Source organism: Lacerta agilis, chromosome 3 (genome assembly GCF_009819535.1).
Source record: "Lacerta agilis isolate rLacAgi1 chromosome 3, rLacAgi1.pri, whole genome shotgun sequence".
In the NCBI taxonomy this organism is placed as follows: domain Eukaryota; kingdom Metazoa; phylum Chordata; class Lepidosauria; order Squamata; family Lacertidae; genus Lacerta; species Lacerta agilis.
In genome coordinates, this window is record NC_046314.1 from 107,367,853 (window position 1) to 107,389,442 (window position 21,590).

The following is a 21,590-nucleotide window of genomic DNA, read 5'->3' on the forward strand; positions in this document are numbered from 1 at the left end:
GACTTTTCCTTTTCCCCACAGAGATGGAAACTGATAGTTCCCAGGCTCCCTCCACCAGTGGTTTGCAGATATTATCCACACCCACTGATCTTCTGAGCACCTGTATTCGCAGCATAACCCCCTGGGTGCTGCAGATGACATGGCCCTCTAGAAATGTCCCGAGATCAGTTCACGGGGGATATCTGGGTTGGGCCTTGTTCTTTCCCTTTAATTCCTCTCTTAAGGACTTTAGAATCGTAGAGTTAGAAGGGACCTTGAGGATCATCTAGTTCAACCCCCTGCAATGCAGGACTATGCAACTGTCCTGTACGGGGATTGAACCTGCAACCTTGGTGTTAGCAGCAGTATGTTCTAACTAACTGACGTATCCAGGCTGAAGAGCCTGACTGCTAGATCAGGCCAAAGACCCATCTAGTCCAGCATCCTGTTCTGTTGACCAACGAGATGGCTATCTCCCCACTTACGATTCCCAACGGTTGGTATTCAGAGGCATACTGCCTCCAACAGTGGACCTACTCAGAAAACATTCTCTTCCAAACCTTGATAGGCTTGGTAAACTCTTGGCTTGTTTTCTTAGTGTGTATCCACCTTTCTCAACCTTGGGTGCCCATATGTTGCTGGACCACAACTCCCATCATCCCTCACTAGCAGGACAAGTGGTCAGGGACGATGGGAGTTGTGGTCCAACAACTTCTAGGGACCCAAGGCTGAGAAAGGCTGGTGTATATGGGTCTGGAATAGGACCTTGCTTTTTTTTTTTTGCTGCCATCCCATGTTACCATGAAGATGCTCCGAAGTTGCAAAGGACTGCAATCAGCATATAGATTCGAGGTCCCAGAGTCGCCAGGATCCCCTTTGCAATAGAACAAAAAGAGATTGCGAAAGGGTCTCTTTTGGAAGGGCTTTGAAATGCCAAATGCAACTCAGTGCAAGGTAGCAAAGTAATATACACGGGGGCAAAAAATCCTCCTGTGGATGCTGCTTGTGGGCTTCCCACAAGCATCTTGTTGTCCTCAGCTCTTCTACTTGCAACGGTACCGCTACAGAGATTTTTGATTCTCTGTGCTGGAGGCATCAGAGAGGGTAGCATCCCTGCATTGCAGGGGGTTGGACTAGATGACCCGTGGTGTCCCTTCCAACTCTCCAATTCCATGATTCTATGATCTTTAGCATCCCCACCATACCAGCCACTGGTTTGTGCCTTCAGCACCAGTACCTTTCGGGTCCTCGTTCTCCCCCTGCCCTCACCGTTTGGCTTTCCATGCACAGACAGCAACAGCTTGTCTCCCAAGCGGCAGGGCAGCCTAATCCTTCTTCAAAGGTTTATAGTACGCTTCTCAAGTGTGCTTCTGTGTGTATCCGTTCCCCGGCACCTTGCATGAAATGGTTCAGTGTCAGAAACGGTTCAGCATTACCTTAGCCCCAAGTAGACAAGGCAAAACAAGGAAGCCTTATCTAAGCAGTTCACAAAGGCAGGGGAGAGATTGTTACACTTATTAAAACAGCAGAGAGCAACAGAGAGGCGCCCAACCCATAAAGGGGGGGGGGGGGAAGGAAATTGACGCTTTCGGAAATTGTGAAGGGTTCTTCATTGAAGCCAAAGAGATTATGAATGAGCAAGCATTTGTATTTCTTGCATCCCATCATGTTCCCCTGCTGAATTGGAGCACAGCGGCACTGGGACCTCCGATGAGCCACTTGAAATGTGTTGCGCCCACAATAAATGTGAAAGGCCCTCTGATGAGCACCTAATATTTGTTCCAATCTTTCAAGGAATTCAACATGCATTATCATATATAATTTTATTTTATAATGTATAATTTTAAAACCGCTGGTTTTAATTTGGAAAAACGTTAGACTAATTTTTTTAAAAAAATTGATTTTATCCGTAATTTTAATGTGTATTTTATACTTTATGTAAACCACTTAGAGGTTTTGGTGATCAAGAGGTATATAAATCTTGTTAAATACATTTCAAGGGGAAGTAAAAATGTAAAAACGAACAGTCCAGCCTCAGACATCCTAGTTCTGCACCAAGAAAACACCCCTGCCAGGTATGAGCTTAATAAATTAGTGCAAATTGGGAATAATTGCATAATTTATCCCACAAGTCTTGCTGCTTTGCATGATTTATTCTGGCTTTGTTCATCCAGAAGAGAAACTAGGAACACTGCAATATACTGAACCCTTACTCCCAAATTCTGAAGTGCTCAGTCACCGTTGCCCATGCGCTTAAAAATACATCTTCAGAATCGTACAGTCTAGAACCGCACGAGTCCACTTCACACATAATGCTAAACCGTAGTTTAGCATTGCGTAGAGGAGCCTGAACGAACTCAGCCAAAGCGTTGGACAATGAAAAAAAAAGAATCTGGGATTCACAGGAAGTTGAATCCTGCACACAGCACCACCTTGTGTCCTTTCTCAGTGTCCACACAGAAGCATGTTCCAAGCCATGATCATGTAGGTGCAGCTTAAGAAAAGAAAAGAAAAGAAAACAGTCTTCAGGCAGTGACAAAACACTACAGATACAGTGGTTTGTAAGAACAGAGAAAGCCACAACAATTGAAAGCGAGTCTTGGGTTCTCCAAACATCCATGTCCTTCTGCCAAGTGCACAAATGTATAGACCGTTTGGAGGACCAACATCTCCCACAGGGACCTGTCTGCCCACTGGGAGAGGACCATCTCTATGTCCTGCTGCCGCTAGATGCCTGTCTGGTGGTGAGGTGAGAGAGGATGTTCTTTGCTGTGGTGCCCAGGTTTTGGAACTCCTGCCGGAAGGATCCGCTTGACTCCCACCATCCCTTGCCCATTGGCTGTACTGGCCAACGCTGGTGGGAGTTGTAGTCCCAGACATCTGGAGGGTAGCAAGTTGGGGGAGACTGTTATAAGATGCCCTTGGTAGGCTTCCTGGAGACATCTTATTCGCCACTATGGGAAATGGATGCTGGACCACATAGGCCAATGTCCAGGTGTTTGGGACTACAACTTCCATCATCCCTAGCCATTGGCCATGTTGGTTGCGGGTGATGGGAAGTGGAGTCCACAATGTGGAGGCCACCACCTTGGTTTCCCCAACAGGCTCTTTTTATGCCCTTCCTCAAGGGTAAACAAGCACATCAACTTTTCTCGGGCTATGGTTTTACAGAGAGCAGTGTCTTGTAGGATCTTTCTTCAGAATTCCAAAAATAATGCAGGAAGCATGTTGCATTTGCTTTCCTGGGACTGCCACAGTCGCCCAGACTTGTGTGGCAGCTGGCATGCCAAAGGCAGCGGCAGGGCTCCACCCCCAAAATGGGAACACGTGCCCCATTGGGATGGAGCACACAAGGATGTGTCGGGATACGCACGGTGCCTCTAAAAGTAGGGTGGGCAGTACGTCCACCAACAACGAGCCTGTTGCAGGGTTACTGGTGCAAAAAGAACAAGGTCCGCAGTTCCTGTTGCTCCCATTTGTTTGGCAAGAGCACCTTCTTTATCCTGATGTTGTCGTTCTGAATTTCAGGTTAATTGACGGCAATGAGTACCTCTTCCAAGCCAAAGACGATGTAAGTTTCTGCCCCTTGTTGGGTTCTTCCTCTTCTTCTAAATTCATGTTGGTGCTACTGGTGTCTTGCTGTCACCGTGTCCTCCTGAAGCCGCATTCTGCATAAAGCAATAGGACACCGGAAGCTGCCATACACCAAATCAGGCAACTGGTCCATCAAACTCACTACTGTCGATACTGCTTGGTATCCCAGGCAAGGGGCCTCTTCCTGGCCCTCACTGGAAATGCCAAAGATTGAACCTGGGACCTTTTGCATGCAAATTGTGCATTTAACAGCAGCTCTTCCCCCTTTTGATATTATTATTATTATTATTATTATTATTATTAATACCCAGCCCATCTGACTAAGTTTCCCCAGCCACTCAGGGCAGCTTCCAGGAAAATATAAAAACAATAAAACGTCAAGCATTAAAAACTTCCCAGTACAGTGTCTACTGAAGTGTTTTGCCAAACTTGGGTCTCTAGCTGTCTTTGGACTACTGATTCCCACCATTTCTGACCACTAGACCTGCTAGCTAGGGATGGTGGGAGTTGTAGTCCAACAAGAGCTGAAGACCCAAATTTGGGAAACACTGGGCTGCTGGCTGGCAGGCACCTTCACTCTCAGCATGTGTGTTACGACAACGCAACACTAGACAGCTTTGGAATTTTTGTTGTCTCCGTTGTGATGGGCACACACCTTTTTGAGGTGATGAGAGTGGGGGACATAGTCTAAGCTCTACAATTCTCCACTGACCTTTATTCCAAGGTAACCAACCCCTGGGTAAATCTCAGGAAGCCCTGGAGTCTCTTGGAGGTTGGAGTGGTGCTGTTTAAAATGTATGGTGGGAAAGTTGCCTTAGTTGACCAGAATCCCTTAAGCCTGTGGTTTTCAACCGGTGTGCCGTGGCACCCTGGGGTGCCTTCAGTGATGGTCTGGGTGCCGCGAGCAACACTGGCATCTGTCCCTCTTTCCTTCCCTCCCTCCTCCGATGCCCTCTCGAGTGTCTGCCTCCCAAAGGCTTGTGCGGCTGTTTGTTGCAGCAGCCCTGGCTACAAGCTCCCCAGGTGAATGGTGCCTCTGGGACTGGCCAGGGGGCACTGGTTGCCAGAGTAAGCTGGCGAGGTAGCCCAGATGGTCAGTCTGCCAGCACTTGCTGTTGGGAATGGACAGACAAGTGGGAGGCCGGGCAGGCAGGCAGGTGCTGCACTGGCCTTTCTTTCGCCTGAGAGCTGAGTGCCCGGTGCTGAAGGGGAGCCTTTACACCATGCAAGCCCAGCAATGCCCACTGCTGCCACCCAAAGTAAGGTGCTGGCCTCACGTTCTCCTTTGGCCAGTCTCCGTTGGGCCACTAAGGCTGGGGGCATCCTCCTCTAAGGCTGCTGTGGGACAGTGTGAGGAGGCAACTCTTTGGGGTGGGGTGGGGTGGCTTAGAGACCAGGGGCAGCAGCAGCGGCTGCCCAGAGGACTCCCAAGGAGAGGGGAGAGGAGGCTGAGGGAACACTCCACAAGGGAGGGTGAGAGGCTGCCAGCTCTGCAGGCAAGGGGTGACGTAACTGGGTTCCTGAGCCCCACAGGGGTGCGGCAGGAACAATGTACAGTGGTACCTCAGTTTTCGAACATAGTCTGTTCCGGAAGACCGTTCGGCTTCCGCAACTTTCGAAAAGCGAGGCGCAAAGGGCAGCCTGCAAATTCAATAGAGAAAATTGAAGAAAACTCAGCAGAATCCATTTGACTTCTGAGGTGCGATCGAAAACAGAAGCATTTACTTCTGGGTTTTCAGCGTTCGAAAACCGAAACGTTCGGCAACGGAGACTTTCGAAAATTGAGGTACCACTGTAGTTGGTTACGGGAGCCATGGCCACAGAAAGGTTGAGAACCTCTACCTTAAGCTAGCTATTTATATTCAAAGCGTGAGAAGGCTTGTGGCTCCTTGAAATCTCTCTCTCTTTTTACACCTTCCTGTCGTCCCCCCCTCCCAGGAGGAAATGAACGCATGGATCCAGGCCATTGCCTCTGCGATCTCGGACAAAACCGAGTTGTCCACAAGCACACACAGCACTCCAGCGACGAGCCGCGCCCAGACCCTGCCAGCCAGTGTGACAATAACCAGCGAGTCCAGTCCTGGCAAGCGGGAGAAAGAAAAAGAGAAAGACAAAGAGAAGAGATTCAGCCTTTTTGGGAAAAAGAAGTGAACTCCCTCCTCTTCTTGTACACGCTGCACCTCTATCGACCGTTCCAGTGGAATTCCAGCATGCAAGCTCAGAACCAATACATTACTCTCTGTGCCTAATGTTCCTCAATGTGATTTAATTTTTTTAATTTTTTTTATTTATAGAGCATTTAAAACAAACAAACAAAAAAACACACAAAAAAGATTCTAAAGTTACAAATATGTCTGAGGTGCATTGGGCAGCTTCTGAGTAAAAGAGAAGAGCCAGGTTCCCCCCCCCCCTTTCGTTGTTTATCTTCCTTTTCTTTCTCTGGTTTTTTCTTTCTTTCCTTTCTTTTTCTTTTTAACGAGGTTAATGTAGATTAGATCTTTACTATTTAAACTGTTCCTCGATTTTTTGAGGCTGTCTTGAAAAACAACAATGCCCCCCCCTGCCCCAAGCCATTCCACCCCGTCACTATTTTAGTGTTACTGGAATACAAGGTGCTTGCAAAGTTCCTAACCCCACACAGAAACACACACACACTTTTTTCCACTTCCATCTGAGGTGGTCGTGCTGAGCCTTGGCTTATTCGGTTCTCCCCACTGCGAATCTAACCCCGGTAAATGAAATGGTGGCATATTCTCTTCTACCGTGACAAAGAGTGCAGCTCGACATTTAACGTACAGGCCAAAACCATTTCTATATCCGGGCATCTTGTTTATGTGAACTTAAAACATGGAAGGGATGCATCCTTCCCCCGGTCATCCCCCCACCCACCACCCCACCGCCAAAACCCCACATCCGGCAACGACAGTTAAGAATGTTGGTATTGGAAAAAGAAGAAGAAGAAGAAAGACTTAGCATACTGATAACGGTTTTAAATAATCTGTAATTTTGATTTTTTTTTTTTTTGCTGAAATACATTATATTGTACGTTTCAGATAATTCTAGTAAAAAAAAGTATAATAAGGCTAGATGTATAATTAAAAAAAACAAAACCCTTTAAAATCATCGATTAAGTGTAAAAGTGGAACTGAAGCATTTACTGGAAGAATAAAAAAACAAAAAAAAATGTTATTCCAATGGTTAACTTGCTTGTCAGCAGCTACACTGTGTTATAATTTTGCTACATTACCTTTTGCTCTTTGATACATAGTGTGCATTTCTCTGTCACTGTAACTATTGTAATGAACAATTTTCATCTTACTGCACAATCAGAAAAAAAAGAAAAGAAACACATTTAATAGGAATGACTTCTCAATGACTGGGCCTGTAGTCAGGATAGTACTGGAACTGGCTTTCGGTTGTATGGAACTGTACCTCTAGACTTTTACCCTATCTGTTAAATATATGCTATGTCATTAAAATGCTTTTAAAACTAACCCTTGGTATGTTCAGCTTCCTGCTTCCCCCTTCAAAAAGTGGGTGGAGGAGCCAAATATTGATTTGGGGAGGGGTAGGACCCAGGTGGCGCTGTGGGTTAAACCACAGAGTCTAGGGCTTGCTGATCAGAAGGTCAGCGGTTCGAATCCCTGCCACGGGGTGAGCTCCCGTTGCTCGGTCCCAGCTCCTGCCCACCTAGCAGTTCGAAAGCACGTCAAAGTGCAAGTAGATAAATAGGGACCGCTCCAGCGGGAAGGTAAACGGCGTTTCCGTGCGCTGCTCTGGTTCGCCAGAAGCAGCTTTGTCATGCTGGCCACATGACCCGGAAGCTGTCTGCGGACAAACGCCGGCTCCCTCGGCCTATAGAGCGAGATGAGCGCCGCAACCCCAGAGTCGGACACGACTGGACCTGGTGGTCAGAGGTCTCTTTACCTTTTTCTTTACCTTTAGGACATTCAAAAGGGAAGCAACTCCTTGACCATCCCTGCCCTAACTGCTCTCAGACATTGTAACAGAATCTTAGAATTGTGGAACTCAGCTGAAACATCCATGACAGATCGCCATCCATCTGTGTACACACATTTAAAACCCACCTTGTATCCAAGGAGCTCAAAGTGAGCCCCATGCCTCTCCCTCCCAATTTTATCCTCTGCCTTACAGGTAGATTAGGTTGAGAGACGGCGACTGGCCCAAGGTCACCCGAAAAACTTCACAGCTCTGTGAGAGCAGGATGCTGGGCTGATCCAGAAGCGCCCTTAGGATGTTCACCCCATGGTGGGGGCTGTTGCAGTCTCATTTGGTCTCTTCTGGAGGCGGGGAGCCATACCACTGACCTGTCAAATCATTCTCATACTCCAGCCATCTCAGGGCTCAAGTGTGTTTGCTTAGCTTCTCTGTTACTGCACTCCGTTACTGCACATAAAAAGTAATTAGGGTGCGCATTAGATTTGATGGCGCGTTTACATTCGCCAGCAAATTCGGTTTCAAGCTTTTGAAAACTGAGGTGCACATTAAATTCAGTGGTGCATTACATTTGATACTGTACAGTAATGCTTAATTTCAACTACAGCTAAATCACACAGTTTAGTTCTGCCGTTGGTTTTAATGCAGACACAGCCCAATCTAGCCATTTGTTCCAAACGTGGCAGCTGTGATGCACAGAAGCAGATCCATGCCTCCACATCTGTGATTTAAGGCTGCTGGGAACTGAAGCTCTGTGAGGGTTTAGCTACGGTCCCCAAGTATCTTTCAGGGAAAGCTGTTACTTTAAATCAACCTTCATTTAGCTGATTACAGGGCTGGTGTGAAGTGAACTGTTTTATCTGCAGTAAGAAAGAAGAGAAAAGGCGCTTTTACAAAATGCAGGGTTTTTTTTTTTTAAAAAAAAATGTTTTAGTAGTTGCCCTTTCTCCATGTATTTATACTTGATTCATTGCACCTTAGACATGGTGCTAAGTAACTGGAGGGCAATACAAACATTAGCAGATTTATATTTTCCCACCCTGCAAAATACCGTAACATAGGTGGGATTCACTTAACTCCACCAGCAAAAGCCCATTGCAAGCACTTCTGTTATGGGCTGAAATTGGCTCAGGGGTGTGTGTGTGTCTGGAAAACCACTAGAATAGAGGAGGGGAGTGGGGTGGTTCCATCTGACAAGCTGATATGTATGTGCAGAACATTTATAATGTCTTCACATACACAATGCATAATGTTCAGATCTTGCCCATCAACAGTTAGCATCCAGACTGCAGACAGAGCAAGGGCACACTGGTCACGGTCTTTTCCCACTTAAATTATAATAATTATTTATATATTTGCATATTGCAGTCGCCAGGCCAGGCCCCCTCCTAGGCCACACCCTTCATTGGTCTTACTCTATGCTCTTCCTAAGTGCTTTTGTTCCACTCAAATGTGTTCCTGAACTAACTTAATACTGTTTACTTGCCATGATGGAGGGTGGAAGAATGCCTTGCTCTCTGGCACCTTTAGCTAAACCATTTCTAGTGGGAAGTTTGTCAGCTCTCCCAAGCCTCAAAGACTCACTTCAACGTACATCAAAGAGTAATAATACTAGGTTTCTTCATTCCGTAACCAACAACCGTTGGCCCAGTTTAAAAATAAAATAAATAGAATCACCTTTTGTATCCAGCACCTCTCTCTGTGTGCGCGCTACTTTGGCACATTACCACAGGAGAGGAAGCCCTAATGAACAAAGCATTCATGCTCTGAAAGCTCTGTTGCTGTTTATAGAAAGCTCAGCCTTAGCAACCAAGAACAGGAGTGTCCCAACAGATCTTAGCTGCCATGAGAGCTGTATTGGTGGTGTTGGTGGGCAAATAGTTCCTAGAGCAATTAATTCGACACCCTCCTGCTCTATTGAAATTCAGCAGCTTAACTACACAATACAGAAGGGTTATCAGATAATTTCAGCAAAACATTTCACACAGCACCTGTCTGAATAACAGAAGCAGCAATTCTATGCAGATTTCTTGGAAGTAAATCCATTTACCCTGGTGTCCATGCCCACCCCCCAATGTATAATGATTTTTAAATTAAAATTCTTTGGAATTTCTACATAGCATGACTTGGAAGTGCGTTGTGCCTTGTTTTTTTTTTTTTTTGAAACCACTGGGCACAGGAGCAAGAGAAATGCCTAATTTTAACAATGTTATGTTCCTTACCAAATGTGCATCGAGGAATCACCAAATCTATAAACTAATAAAAGAAAACCCCTCTGGGTTTCTTTGCAGGTTTGGTGGTGGGGAAATTTTTCATTAGAACTGCTTGGTGCACGAACAGGAAACCAGTGTGATTATTAAGTAAGGGCTGTAACCTGGGCTCCAGGGAAACAAATCATGCATCTGTATCAAGAAAAAAGTGGCGGGGGGGGGGGGAGAAAGAGCATTGGAGGAGCTGCAAACAGTTGCCAGAGGGAAAAATAAGATGGAAGGAAGTTGCAGAAAACAAATGCCAGCCTTCCCAACCTGGTGCTCTCCAGATATTTTGGATTACACTGCTAACTGACATAAGGCTCCCTGTGACTCCTAGGAAATCCAACAGCCAACAAGGGCAGACCTGTTTAGTTTCAGTAGATCAGTGCCAAGTGCCCTTAGAAGGGAGGGGGGCTCTTTTCCAAAAAAAGCTGCTTTCCCCCATGGGGAAAGTATCAGGGGCTGCTGGTTAGCAGTAGGTGCATCCCAAGCCTACCTTGGGAAGGTGAGGCTGTGAGCTCAATGGAGAGGCAGTTCACACCCCAGCCATCTCCAGGGGCCAGGGCACATGGCAGACTTTGCCAACTTGCGGCCCATCCCGTGTTTTAGACTACAACTCCCATCAGCCACATTTAGCTGTGTCGTAATTGGATTTGTAGCACTGGGGTGTAGAGCTGATGGGAGTGGTAGTCCAGAACACCTGGAAGGTGGCAGGTTGGCACAGGTTTCTCAAAATTGGACTCGCAGCTGTTGTTGGACTCCAACTCACATCATCCCTGATTAGCTAGCTGGGGTGATGGGAACTGTAGTCCCAACAGCAGCAGAGGACTCAAGTTTGAGAAACACTGCCTTATGGTATGCATTAAAGCTGAGCTCTCAACCTCCTCCTCACTGGTTTAGGGACAAGAAAGGCCCCATATATGCAGTAATGTTTTGGAAATCTTGTTGCTAAACTGAACCAGAGCTTTAAAAGTTACAAATTCGTTGAAAGCTTTTTTGTTCAGTCGTTCAGTCGTGTCCGACTCTTTGTGACCCCACGGACCAGAGCACGCCAGGCGCCCCTATCCTCCACTGCCTCCCGCAGTTTGGCCAAACTCATGCCAGTCGCCTCGAGAACACCGTTGAAAGCTTTATACCAGCTATAAAATGCGCAAGGAGCTTATCATAAAACGTGCATCCCAACCAGCAGAAGAAATTGCATACAGTACTGTGGCAAATGCAGGTTGCATAATTAAAGTGGGTTTGCTGCAACAGGCTCACTCCCCCCACCCTCCTGCCAAATAATGACCTTTGTTCGCGGTTCCCGTAAATAAATCAGAATAAATGCTCAAAGGAGAGGATCTCACTTCCATGAAAGCGGGCGTAGAATTGCAGCCCAAGCCGCACTACCGGTAAATTTAGGATAAAGCTGAATTATGAGTAATGCTGCACAGGCGATCAGGCTAAACCGGGAAGCTTTTCGAGCCTAAAAATATGCCACACACGGACAAGAATCTGAAGTGGCGCAAGGAGCGCGCAACCCCTGCGCACGTTTACTCATAACAATAATAATAATGGCTCCGAATCCAGAATGCAATCTTATTCCGCGGGTTTTCCTTTTATTTGCACGCGATCCCCTCTCCAAACAAGCCACCTCCGTTAGGAAACCGCCCAGAGGCATCTTACGCACAAACGGGGAACGAGCGGAGCGCAAGCAGCTCAGCCGGGCAAGGCGAGGCGCGGCCCCTTTGCGCTCTGCACCCTGGGACATGGAGTCCCCCCGCGCGCTCTCCCCGCGTCGGCCGACGGGGCTTGGAACTGCGCTTCCCGTGAGCCTCTTGGCCACAGGCGGCTTCGCTCGGCGGGCGGGGGGGGGCGGGCGGGCGCGTGGGAGTCCGCGGGGTTTCCAAGGGGATGCGCCAGATGCTGCTGGTGGTGAGGCGATGATGACGCAGCTGCGCTTTCCCTCCCTTTCCCGCCGAATGATGAGGCGGTTTCTGGCCGGGGCTGCCTAGGAGACGAGCGGAGGGCAGGGCGGGGACGAGGCGGCGTGACGCGCTGGGGGGGGGACGACGAGCTGAGGCAGCCGAGGAGGAGGAGGGCGACGAAGGTCCATTCGCCTTGTCGTGCGGTCTCCTGCTCTCCTCCTCCTGGGCTCCAGCCTCATAGGCGTCCCTTCTGCTCTTGACAGGTGACAGTCAAAATCACTGTCTTGTGACGGGGGTGGGGGGGGGATGTGTCGTGTGGGTAGCCCGGCTCTCCGGCCGAGATTATTATTAGGGATTCCCTTAAACGAAGTTTCTAGCGTTTGTATAACCTGCGCGAGGAGGCAAAATGTGCAGACGCCCTCATCCTCTCTCTCTATATACACTGTACTGTATATTTATGAGGAGACTTGGCCCCAAGCGTTTTGCTTTGCCCTCTTCCCCCTATAAAAATGGCCGTTATTAATACTGTAATACTTAGAATTATCATTGCACTGTTGAAGGGCATGCATGGCGTTTGGCAGAGAGGAAGCAGGGAGGAGGCATTGCTTGCAACACCTTTCCAGGAAAGGCAGCCAGCGTTGTTTTAGGCACAGCCTCTGCTTAGAATCATGGCATTGTAGAGCTGGAAGGGACCACGAGGGTCATCTAGTCCAACCCTCCCCCCCCACACACACGATGTAGGAATCTTTTGCCCAATGTGGGGCTCGAACCCACAACCCTGAGATGCTCTACCAATTGAGCAGTAAGCCCTTACTGAGCTCAGTGGGGCATTTTTCCAGATCATAGCATACAGGATTGAAACCTCCTTTTTGTGGAGGTGGGGGGCGGGGGAAGAGGGGACACGATCGCAGTTTATAGAATTGTGCCTTGAAGGGAATAGAAGTCCGTCTCCCACCCAAGGTCTGTTTCTTAAAACTGGGGAGTATGATCTTCCAAGGACACTGACTGGATATTTTGTTTGCTTGATTATGGGTTAGGTGCCGACTTGGTCTTGCTCAGGGTGGGCCCAATGGTATAAATTGGGGCTTAAGTAGCCCCCTGGAGCTGCCATTTACCTGTTTGCTCAGTTACAGGCAATGACAGCCTACCTGTGAGAGGGCTATTGAGAGGAGAGAGGGAAAAAGTTAACCCTGCACATACCACTCTGAAATCCTTGGAGAGAGGGAGGATAGAAATTTTGTTTCTGGGTGTATTTTACATACCGTTGCTTAACCAGTAGAACTTGTGAAGCTGTAAAATACTAAGCATTGCTACGTAGCTGATGCTTTCATAGAGTAAAAATCAGCAGAGGAGAAAGGAATAATTCTATTGAGCATGGCTAGAGTGTTACCATTGAGTAATCAGAGGTAGATCTTGCATCTGTTTTGCATGATTTCGATCCTTTGGTCATGCTTGCTGAGAAGTATCTCGCATCGTTCACAGATTGCCCTTTGTTGCACAGTGTTATACAACCCCATTTGGAAGACTTGGCCAGAGTTCTGTAGTTGTAATTCTCTATTTTGTCAATGAAACTTAAAAAAAAAAATCCTGAAAATAAGTGTGGAAGGAAGGGAAGCAAGTAGAACTTGTGAAGCAGTCAGATTGTAAGCCCTGGCTGATATGTCACCCTCGGTGCATGGGGTGCTTTTACAGAGTAAGATAAAGTAGGTCCAGAATACATTTTGATGTCAGGGTGACTGCTGTGTTGATTCTGATATGTAATTGCAGCAGGGGGAAATCTGAGCTCGTACAAATTGTGTTTGTTTTTGCACAGCTGCCAGTTCATTCCGTGTGGTTTGTAAGCTCTCTCACACAGGGAAAGTAGTCTTTGTAATATTTTGCCCTTACTGCTTAAAATCAAGCCCCTCAACAACATGTAGCTTTTATTTAACCTATAGCCATCATGCCTTTAACCAGGCTTATCTCTGTGGCCTGAGTTGTGCCGTAGGTTTCATCAACTTGTTCTAATCTACCTGCAAAAGAAATGGTTCTCAAAAGTGGGAAAGTCGTGGACCTTTTTTTCGCTCTCTCTAATTCCCTTGTATTCCTTGTTTACTAGGTTCTTTTTGGAGGAAAGGTCTCAAACCACCTGCATGGCAACCTTGCAATTAATGAAATTACTGGTTGCTCCACCTTGATAGGGAAGTGTGAGCAGAGGGATATTGCATGGAAGAAATAGTTTCTTGCCCTGGGTGTGATAGTGGCTGGATGCAAGGCTAGAGTCTTTGGATCATTAAGTGAGGGTGATATATCCAACTAAGTCATTCTCAGAGGACATGGTGAAAATAATGACCTTTTAGGGTGATATCTAGTGTTGGTCACACTTAGAGTATACCTGAATATCTGACTAACTTTGGATGTCACCTTTACAGTCCCATTCAGTGTTAAGAAGTGGGGCTGAGCCGAATGGGGACCATGGTAGCCCGCTGCTATTTGTCCTTTTGCAGCGGAATCCCAAAGGCACAGCAGGCAAGGGAGACGGCAACAAGGAAAAACTTGAGATGGGCAAGACATCTCACGTTCAGTTCCTGTTGCTGCTCTGCTGGAAAGGGTGGGATAACCCCTTCTAAGTTAACCGCATAGCTGAGTCAAGCTGCGAATTCTTAGCGACTGATGGCAACTCTTTGCCTCCATCCGCATGGCATCTCGGACTTCAATGTACCCGTGCCTCCTGCTCCCTGCACAAATTGGGGGGGGGGGGAAACTGCTTTGAGCAGTTGTGCTGTGGCTGTGTGGTATCATTTATGTAACTAGCTAGTGGGAACACTTCCCCCTCCCCTCAGCTCCTGATTTCCATAATGTTTGTCACTGCTTCCTGGTGTCTCATTAATTCACCTCCACTGGGCAGTGGTTGTGTGTGCCATGTGTGCGTGCTCTGGAAACACCCCTCGCATTCCTCTCTGTATTTAGTAGCAGAGAAGAGTTTGCTATAATGAGAAACCACAAGACTGGCATACATGTTTCCCCCCCCCCCGCCCACTGGAAAGATTCTTGTTCTGAGAAAGAGTGAGAAAGGGGGGTGGGAATGCATTATTTTGATTTACAAAATGTACCCTAGGAAATTCTAATATGCTTTATTTGATAAATAAGGACCATTTCATTGCTCTCCTATACACACAAAAAATGGGTTTCGTCACTATCTACATGCTTCCCTTTAATTCTGGGTGGGGGGAGACCACAGGTGGTGCTGACACATTTTTTAAAAAATGATACTGTAGAGTGAATAAACTGATCAACTTGTATGGATGGCTTGCTTTGATTGAGTTTTCTTTCCTTTTTCCCCCCCTCCCCCAGAAATTTCCTGTCTTTGCACTAAGTTGCAAATCAAATGCATCAAGATGAAAATCCTGAGAAAGCCACTTTGTCACATGTTCAGAGCCATCACAGAATGAATTGAAGCTCGTTGCTTGCATTTGGAAAGAACGGGCTGATTCCCCTTGCCAGCTGCACCTTTTTTCACACCGTTAAAAAACTATATCTAAAAATGCAGTGACTTTCCCATTGCAAGAAGATGCATCAGGCAGAAGAAGCATAGCGCTGGCGTCCTGCGCCTGGGTGATTGTGACACCCGGAACAGGCGGCTCCTTTGGGTGGAATCGGCATGCGATAGTTTCATACAGCGCTGATTTGCATCTGTGTAGGTGCCCCCCCCCCCTCCTCTCAAGTTGCCTGGGTTGCAAAACAGGGAGAAAGCAGCAGCTGCTCATCTTTGGCAGTAGAAGATTATGGTGGCAGCTCGGCACTAGCAAAAGCAGCAGGAGCAGGAGCAGCAGCGGTGGCTGAAGCAGCAGCAGAAGCAGGACTTTGCCTGGATGCATTTTCCCCTGAAAACCATCAGCATTGCAAAGTGCAGCCCCGAGACTTGGCAGCCAAGCAGGAATTGGAAGCATTTGTAAAAGGAAAGGAACTGGGAACTGGCGAGGAACAGCAGGGGTGGAGGGCAACACCACCAGCTTATTTCCCTGTGTGTTTCTAAGGGGGGGGGGTGTCGTCTCTTATCATGGCGGATCGGACAGCTCCTAGATGCCAGCTGCGTCTGGAGTGGGTATATGGGTATAGGGGTCACCAGTGCCGCAACAACCTGTACTACACGGCGGGCAAGGAAGTGGTTTACTTCGTGGCTGGAGTCGGGGTGGTTTATAACACCAGAGAGCATAGCCAGAAATTTTTCCTGGGGCACAACGATGACATTATCAGGTAAGGAATGGTGGGCGGGCGGGCGGGGGGTGGGGGTGGGAGAGGGCAGGGAGGGGAGGAGGGAGGGAAGGTTTGGCAAAGCAGCCCACAACTTCTCACGTTGTTGTTTTTTTAACATGCCTCTTGAAATTTTGGAAAGCAAATGTATCCAAAGATGTGTATGCGAATAACTGTGTTCACCTGGATCTCATCTGTTCTGTATTTTTCCTCTGTGTGGCATAGGATCTTGGTGGAGATTAACTTTAATTGCATCCCAAATTGGGAAGGTCATTCGACGTTCCCTGAAAAATAGACTTATTTCTCATTGATCCAATTATTATTATTATTATTATTATTATTATTATTATTATTATTATGGTTTTTGAAAACTAATGCTTATACAGTGAGTGATAACAGGTATAGATGATGCTGTTCCCTCAGTAACATCTGGGCACTGATACATAAAGCTGTAATACATCATTTTCCCCTCCAGTCAATTCTGATCCCAATATTTCAGCACTTGGGTGGAGCTTATGTCCTCTTCCTCAATTCATTTATTGGAAGTAACACTTGCTTCCACCTAACACTTGTTACAGCTTGTTTAGGATTGTGGTGTCAGTTGTTTGTTTGTTTGTTTGTTTGTTTAGGGGGCAGAAGACTTACGGTGCCTCCTGTAGATGTCTACTCGGAAGTAAGCCCCATTCAGTTCAGTGGTGCTTATACCCAGGAAAATTGGCGTTTGATTGAAGGCTCAGTGCGGCCACAGAATGTCAGAAGGATAATATACTTGTTTGCTTTAGAGAGTTATCTGCGTTTACGAGGGAGCTTTCAAGTTTATATCATGAAAGAGGCGTATGTGTGCTGCTGCTATATTGTCATTTATGTTAAAACACAGTTGTCTTATACAAGTAATTCAGGGAAGCAGCTGGGATTCTCCCTCTCCCATTCTACCGTTCCTTAACATTCTCTCTCTTGACGCTTCCCAAGGGTATCAAAGACTTGGATTTTATATCTGGCTCTTCCTAATTTCATTCATATTTTCCTGTGCATTCAGAAACTTTACATTTAAAAGACAGCATGTTTTCCTGTTAGTAGAACACTAAAAAATCTAGATGCCAGCATTGCTTGGTGACTAGTTTGGAATCTGACTTAGGGTTCTGGATTCTCCTTGATATACTCACCATCTAGTTGTGGGGCTGCCTCCTTTAACTTATCATGCATGCAAGTTCCCATCTTCCAAATGTGGTTCCTGTTTTCATTTTGCTCCTGGTTTAGCATCATGCCTCTGATTATTTGCATTAGACTGACATATCTGCAGCTCTTCCACGTAAGTGTGTTAATTTGCAGGATGTGTTTGTAACATGACAATAATATGCATAGTTTGTGCAATATCATTTCTCCTGATTTAGATTTTTCACCAAGCTTCAAATTCTAGATTTTCCCCCAGGAAAAAAAGTGGTATTTTCCACCTTCTCCCTTGGAAGATCACAGTTGTTGTGAAAATAAATCCCACAGATCCGTACAACTCAGTGTTCATTCCACGTAACCCGCTCTTAAGGATATTTACTTGGAAGCAAGCTTTGCTGAAATCCATAAGAATTGCTTTCAGTTAAGGCCTGGTATGTGAGAGTGAGGGTTAAGCTCACAGACTGGCCTGGTTTGGACACAACAACAAAAAATGGTATATAAAATTTTTCTTCGCTCTGGTGGAACTTTGAGAAAATCAGAAGGTTTTGGTTTTGATTTCAACTAACCATGGTTTCCTGTTGCATCTGAACCTTAGAAGCTGTTTTATTGAGCAAACCACCGTTTTATTGAGCAAACCACAGTGGTTCAAACATACAGGTAATGCTTGATTGTGCTTAGTTTAAAAGGAAAGTGGAAGCTTTTGAACACATCTCCCCATCAGCACAGGAGGGGGAGAGGGGAGTGAGGTGCACATGAGCCTCAGCTCACTCTAGATTGTTCTGATAATGAGAACATTAGAATCGCTTGCTAGATCAGGCCGAGGACCCATCTAGTCCAGCATCCTGTTCTCACAGTGGCTGGCCAGGTGCCTGTGGGAATCATAGAATTGTAAAGTTGAAAGGAATTCCTGAGGATCATCTAGTCCAACCCCCTTGCAATGCAGGAATCTTGCAGCTGTCCCATACGGGGATCAAACTTGCAACCTTGGCATTATCAGCACCATGCTCTTAACCAACTGAGCCGTCCAGGAAGCCCACAAACAGGACCTGAGCACAAGATCGCTCCTCCTTCCTGTGGTTTCCAGCTACTGGAATTCGGAAACTTACTTCCTTTGACAGTGGAGGTATGAGTAGCAAGTTTAGGAAGTTCTTGACGAAGCCGTATTTATTCCGCTCTAAAAAATTACGACTCAGCTGTCTGTCCAAATACTCGGTGAGGTAGAAGGACAATTGCAAAGCATTGGAAAATAATTATAACAACAACAATAAAAGACAGCAAAAAGGAAGAGCAACAGCAAGCTTATCTTAGAACATCACAGTGATATGCAGGCAGGTGGGGCATGGTCAGCGGGGCGATACAGGATGGCGAACCTAGGACGTGCTTGTGGGCCATACTTGATGTTGCAATTAGTTAATGTACACTTTTTAACAGTGTGAATAGCATCTGCAGGGGTACCGAGCAGCAGCAGAAACACATGGAATGGAGAGATAGAGAAATTAAGCATCCCTCACCTGCTGCAGTCTTTTTTTTTTTTTAAAAAAATGCATCCCTAAAGTTTCTATTGCTTCGGGGGTGGGGGGAGAGCTACTGTGGTGTAGTGGTTAAGAGTGGTAGACTCGTAATCTGGTGAACCGAGTTCGCGTCTCTGCTCCTTCACATGCAGCTGCTGGGTGACCTTGGGCTAGTCACACTTCAGCCCCACTCACCTCACAGAGTGTTTGTTGTGGGGGAGGAAGGGAAAGGAGATTGTTAGCCGCTTTGAGACTCCTTCGGGCAGTGATAAAGCGGGATATCAAATCCAAACTCTTCTTCATCATCATCAGTGGCGGACTTTGGTAATATGACAACCTGGGCAAGAACAAAATTTGGGTTCCTCCCCCCAGTATTTCCCCCCTCCACACACAATAATTCTTTTTGCTACTGTTGTTTTTGTTTTTATTATTATTACTATTATTATTATTAGCTTGTGCCCTCTCGGCTTGGCACCCTGTTTAATGGAACCGCCCTAAACCTGGTACTGCCTGCATTGGCACCCATAATAAGAAATGGTAAGCTGTGCCCAAAATATATATTAGGTAGTTAGTGAGTGATATCTGGCTATCCATTTTCCACTTGGGCATTGTAAGTACAATCTGGAACTATTACTTGCCCTACAACTTTCTAAAAAATTGTTCATTGAATACTTGATAGTTGTTCCAACCTTTCTGACAACAGTAGTTTCTGTTCACAATGCATAAATAAGAAACTGAGGCATAAATCGCCTTTTGGTTCCTAACTGATAATTAAAACTTCCGCATGTTATTTGTCTTCCAAATATTATTACACACTTATAAGCGACACAGAAAGCATGGGAGAGGCTCATGTGTGTCTCTAATGTTATATATGAAACTATACATGGAACTAAAGAAAATTCTGACTCTGTGAGTCAGGTCCTGTTACTACAGTGTTGTTTCGAGTAAATGTAAGAGAGACTGCTTGTCAAGAGGACTGCATATGCAGAGCTCTTGGGCTTCAGTCATTTGTTTCAAGGAACTGTTTTCTATTAGCTTTTGCATGCAGGAAAAGAGAGCTGAATTGCTGGAGAAGGTAACTAAGGCCATGGAACAATGCACTTAGAGTAAGCCCTGCAGCATTCAGTGGAACTTCCAGATAACATGGCATTAGCCTGATTTAATACTGTTTCTCAACATGGTATTGACATTTACCTATTAGTAAGTTGAAGCCTTTCTGATAAATCTCTGCGTTCTTTGCATTCCCTTTTTTAAAATAAGTAAATTTGCCATAATACTTTAAATGTGGGGTCACCGTAGTAATGGTGTCTCTACATCTGTGATGGCCTGGGATTCAGACTCAGATGCTTAACGCGAGGGATCCCAGCCTGCACAGGATTCCCCGCCTCCAGAACCAGCAGAGCCGGGGTTAGGGCTTGAGTATGAAGGGTCCTCACCTGTGCTGGATCCTCCAGCAGAGTCTGCTCTGGCTCCTGATGGGATGGAGGACCCATTGCCTGCAGCTGCTCCACTCTCAGCCCCGTCAGAGGAAGCTGAGGTGGCCCCTGGGTCCGGTAACCCACCAGCCTCTGCTGAGCTGTGGAGGCGAAGGGCAGAGAGGCGAAGGGAACCAAGTTCCTGCAAGAGGAGTGCTTGCCTCCAGGCCAGAAGGAGAGGCGAGTCACCAGAGGATCAGGGCCGCCCTATGCCTCGGGGCAGATAAAAGCCGGCCAACCCCAGCCTCAAGTTGTGTGAGCAACACAGTTGCTACTGTGTGCCTGCCTGTGTCCTTGTATCTGATCCCGACCTGTACCTTGCCCTGCTTCCTGCCTTGCTTTTTGCCGGACTGACCTCCTGTTGGACTACTGACCACACCCTGCTCAGCCCCAGGTGAGTTTCTGGTTATCCTACCTGGAGTCCTCACAACGCCAGCACAACGGCTGCTCACCTCTGCTTGCTTTATCTGTGCTTCTGTTCATATGGATACTAAGGTTAAATCAAGTAACACGAGGAGGAATGCACACCCTGTTGGTGTGATGGCGGTTCTGCTCGAATAAAAATGCTAAAGAGCTATGCATAAGAGCCGAAATAGAGCAAGACGTATTAATTGGACAAGCACCTGGAAGTTGCCTTTGTATTATATCCTTCTGCAAGTTACTAATGTTTTTATTTTATTTATTTTTTAAAAAGCTGCATAACCTGACTTTTAAGAAACGTTACAGTAACTTCCTAAACGAAATATCTCATAATTTCATAAATCATATTCTCTGTTCCATTCCGGAAGCCCTGTTTTGATTTTCAAGCTTGATTTGCTTGCCTATTTAACAGAGTAAAATTTGATAGTTACTCTAGATGAGATCAACTGCAAGTTCAGACCTGTATTTTATATGATGCAAATTTGGTTGACTGGACAGTGTTCTCGAAGCTACTAACATGAGTTTGGCCAAACTGCGAGAGGCAGTGAAGGATAGGCGTGCCTGGCGTGCTCTGGTCCATGGGGTCACGAAGAGTCGGACACGACTGATCGACTGAACAACAACAACAAGATCATGCTGTGGGATTAAGGTCTTATCTCTTGTTTTATTGTGGAATTCTTTGTCTTAGGGATATTAAAACTATACGGCAAGCTTGCTAATCTCTTCGGAGCAGCCATGTAAAACAGGGCAAAACTTTAATAATAACGCAGAATAGGGTCAGTCTGCCAGTCCCAATGTTGGTTTTTATGTTCCACCTGTATATGTGTGTGTGTATATACACACACACACACACATTATTGCACAAAGAACGCTGGGGTTTAGGGTTGTTATGAGTAGAGTGGATCTTCATCTCAGTTGTTGCACTGCTTATCTCAGCGGGCAGAAACCATATTGGAGGATGTCTGCGTTTTGCTCTCTTGACACAATTGAGGGAAAGAAACTCCATGCTTGAAGCAATGTCATCCTTTGATGGGTTCATAGATGTTATTTCACAGGAAAAGCTTCAAAAAGAGCCAGAAAATCAAGTCCATG

The 21,590-nt window shown here is 46.3% G+C and overlaps 2 protein-coding genes across 5 annotated transcripts in view; both read left to right on the top strand.

Annotated features, from left to right (window-relative positions):
• SPTBN1 (spectrin beta, non-erythrocytic 1) overlaps positions 1-5,882 on the top strand; it is a 148,933-nt gene extending 143,051 nt beyond the window's left edge. For 2 of the 3 annotated variants that reach the window (XM_033145086.1, XM_033145088.1), the window contains exons 34-35: positions 3,508-3,550; positions 5,512-5,882. In XM_033145086.1, coding sequence (XP_033000977.1) covers positions 3,508-3,550; positions 5,512-5,724 — 256 coding nt within the window. In that variant the 3' untranslated portion in view covers positions 5,725-5,882. The remainder of the gene's footprint in view (positions 1-3,507; positions 3,551-5,511) is intronic. The other variant, XM_033145087.1, reaches the window with a different exon arrangement.
• Positions 5,883-15,678: 9,796 nt separating this feature from the next.
• Positions 15,679-21,590, top strand: part of EML6 (EMAP like 6) — a 151,683-nt gene continuing 145,771 nt past the window's right edge. For both annotated transcript variants that reach the window (XM_033145091.1, XM_033145092.1), the window contains exon 1: positions 15,679-15,925. In XM_033145091.1, coding sequence (XP_033000982.1) covers positions 15,729-15,925 — 197 coding nt within the window. In that variant the 5' untranslated portion in view covers positions 15,679-15,728. The remainder of the gene's footprint in view (positions 15,926-21,590) is intronic.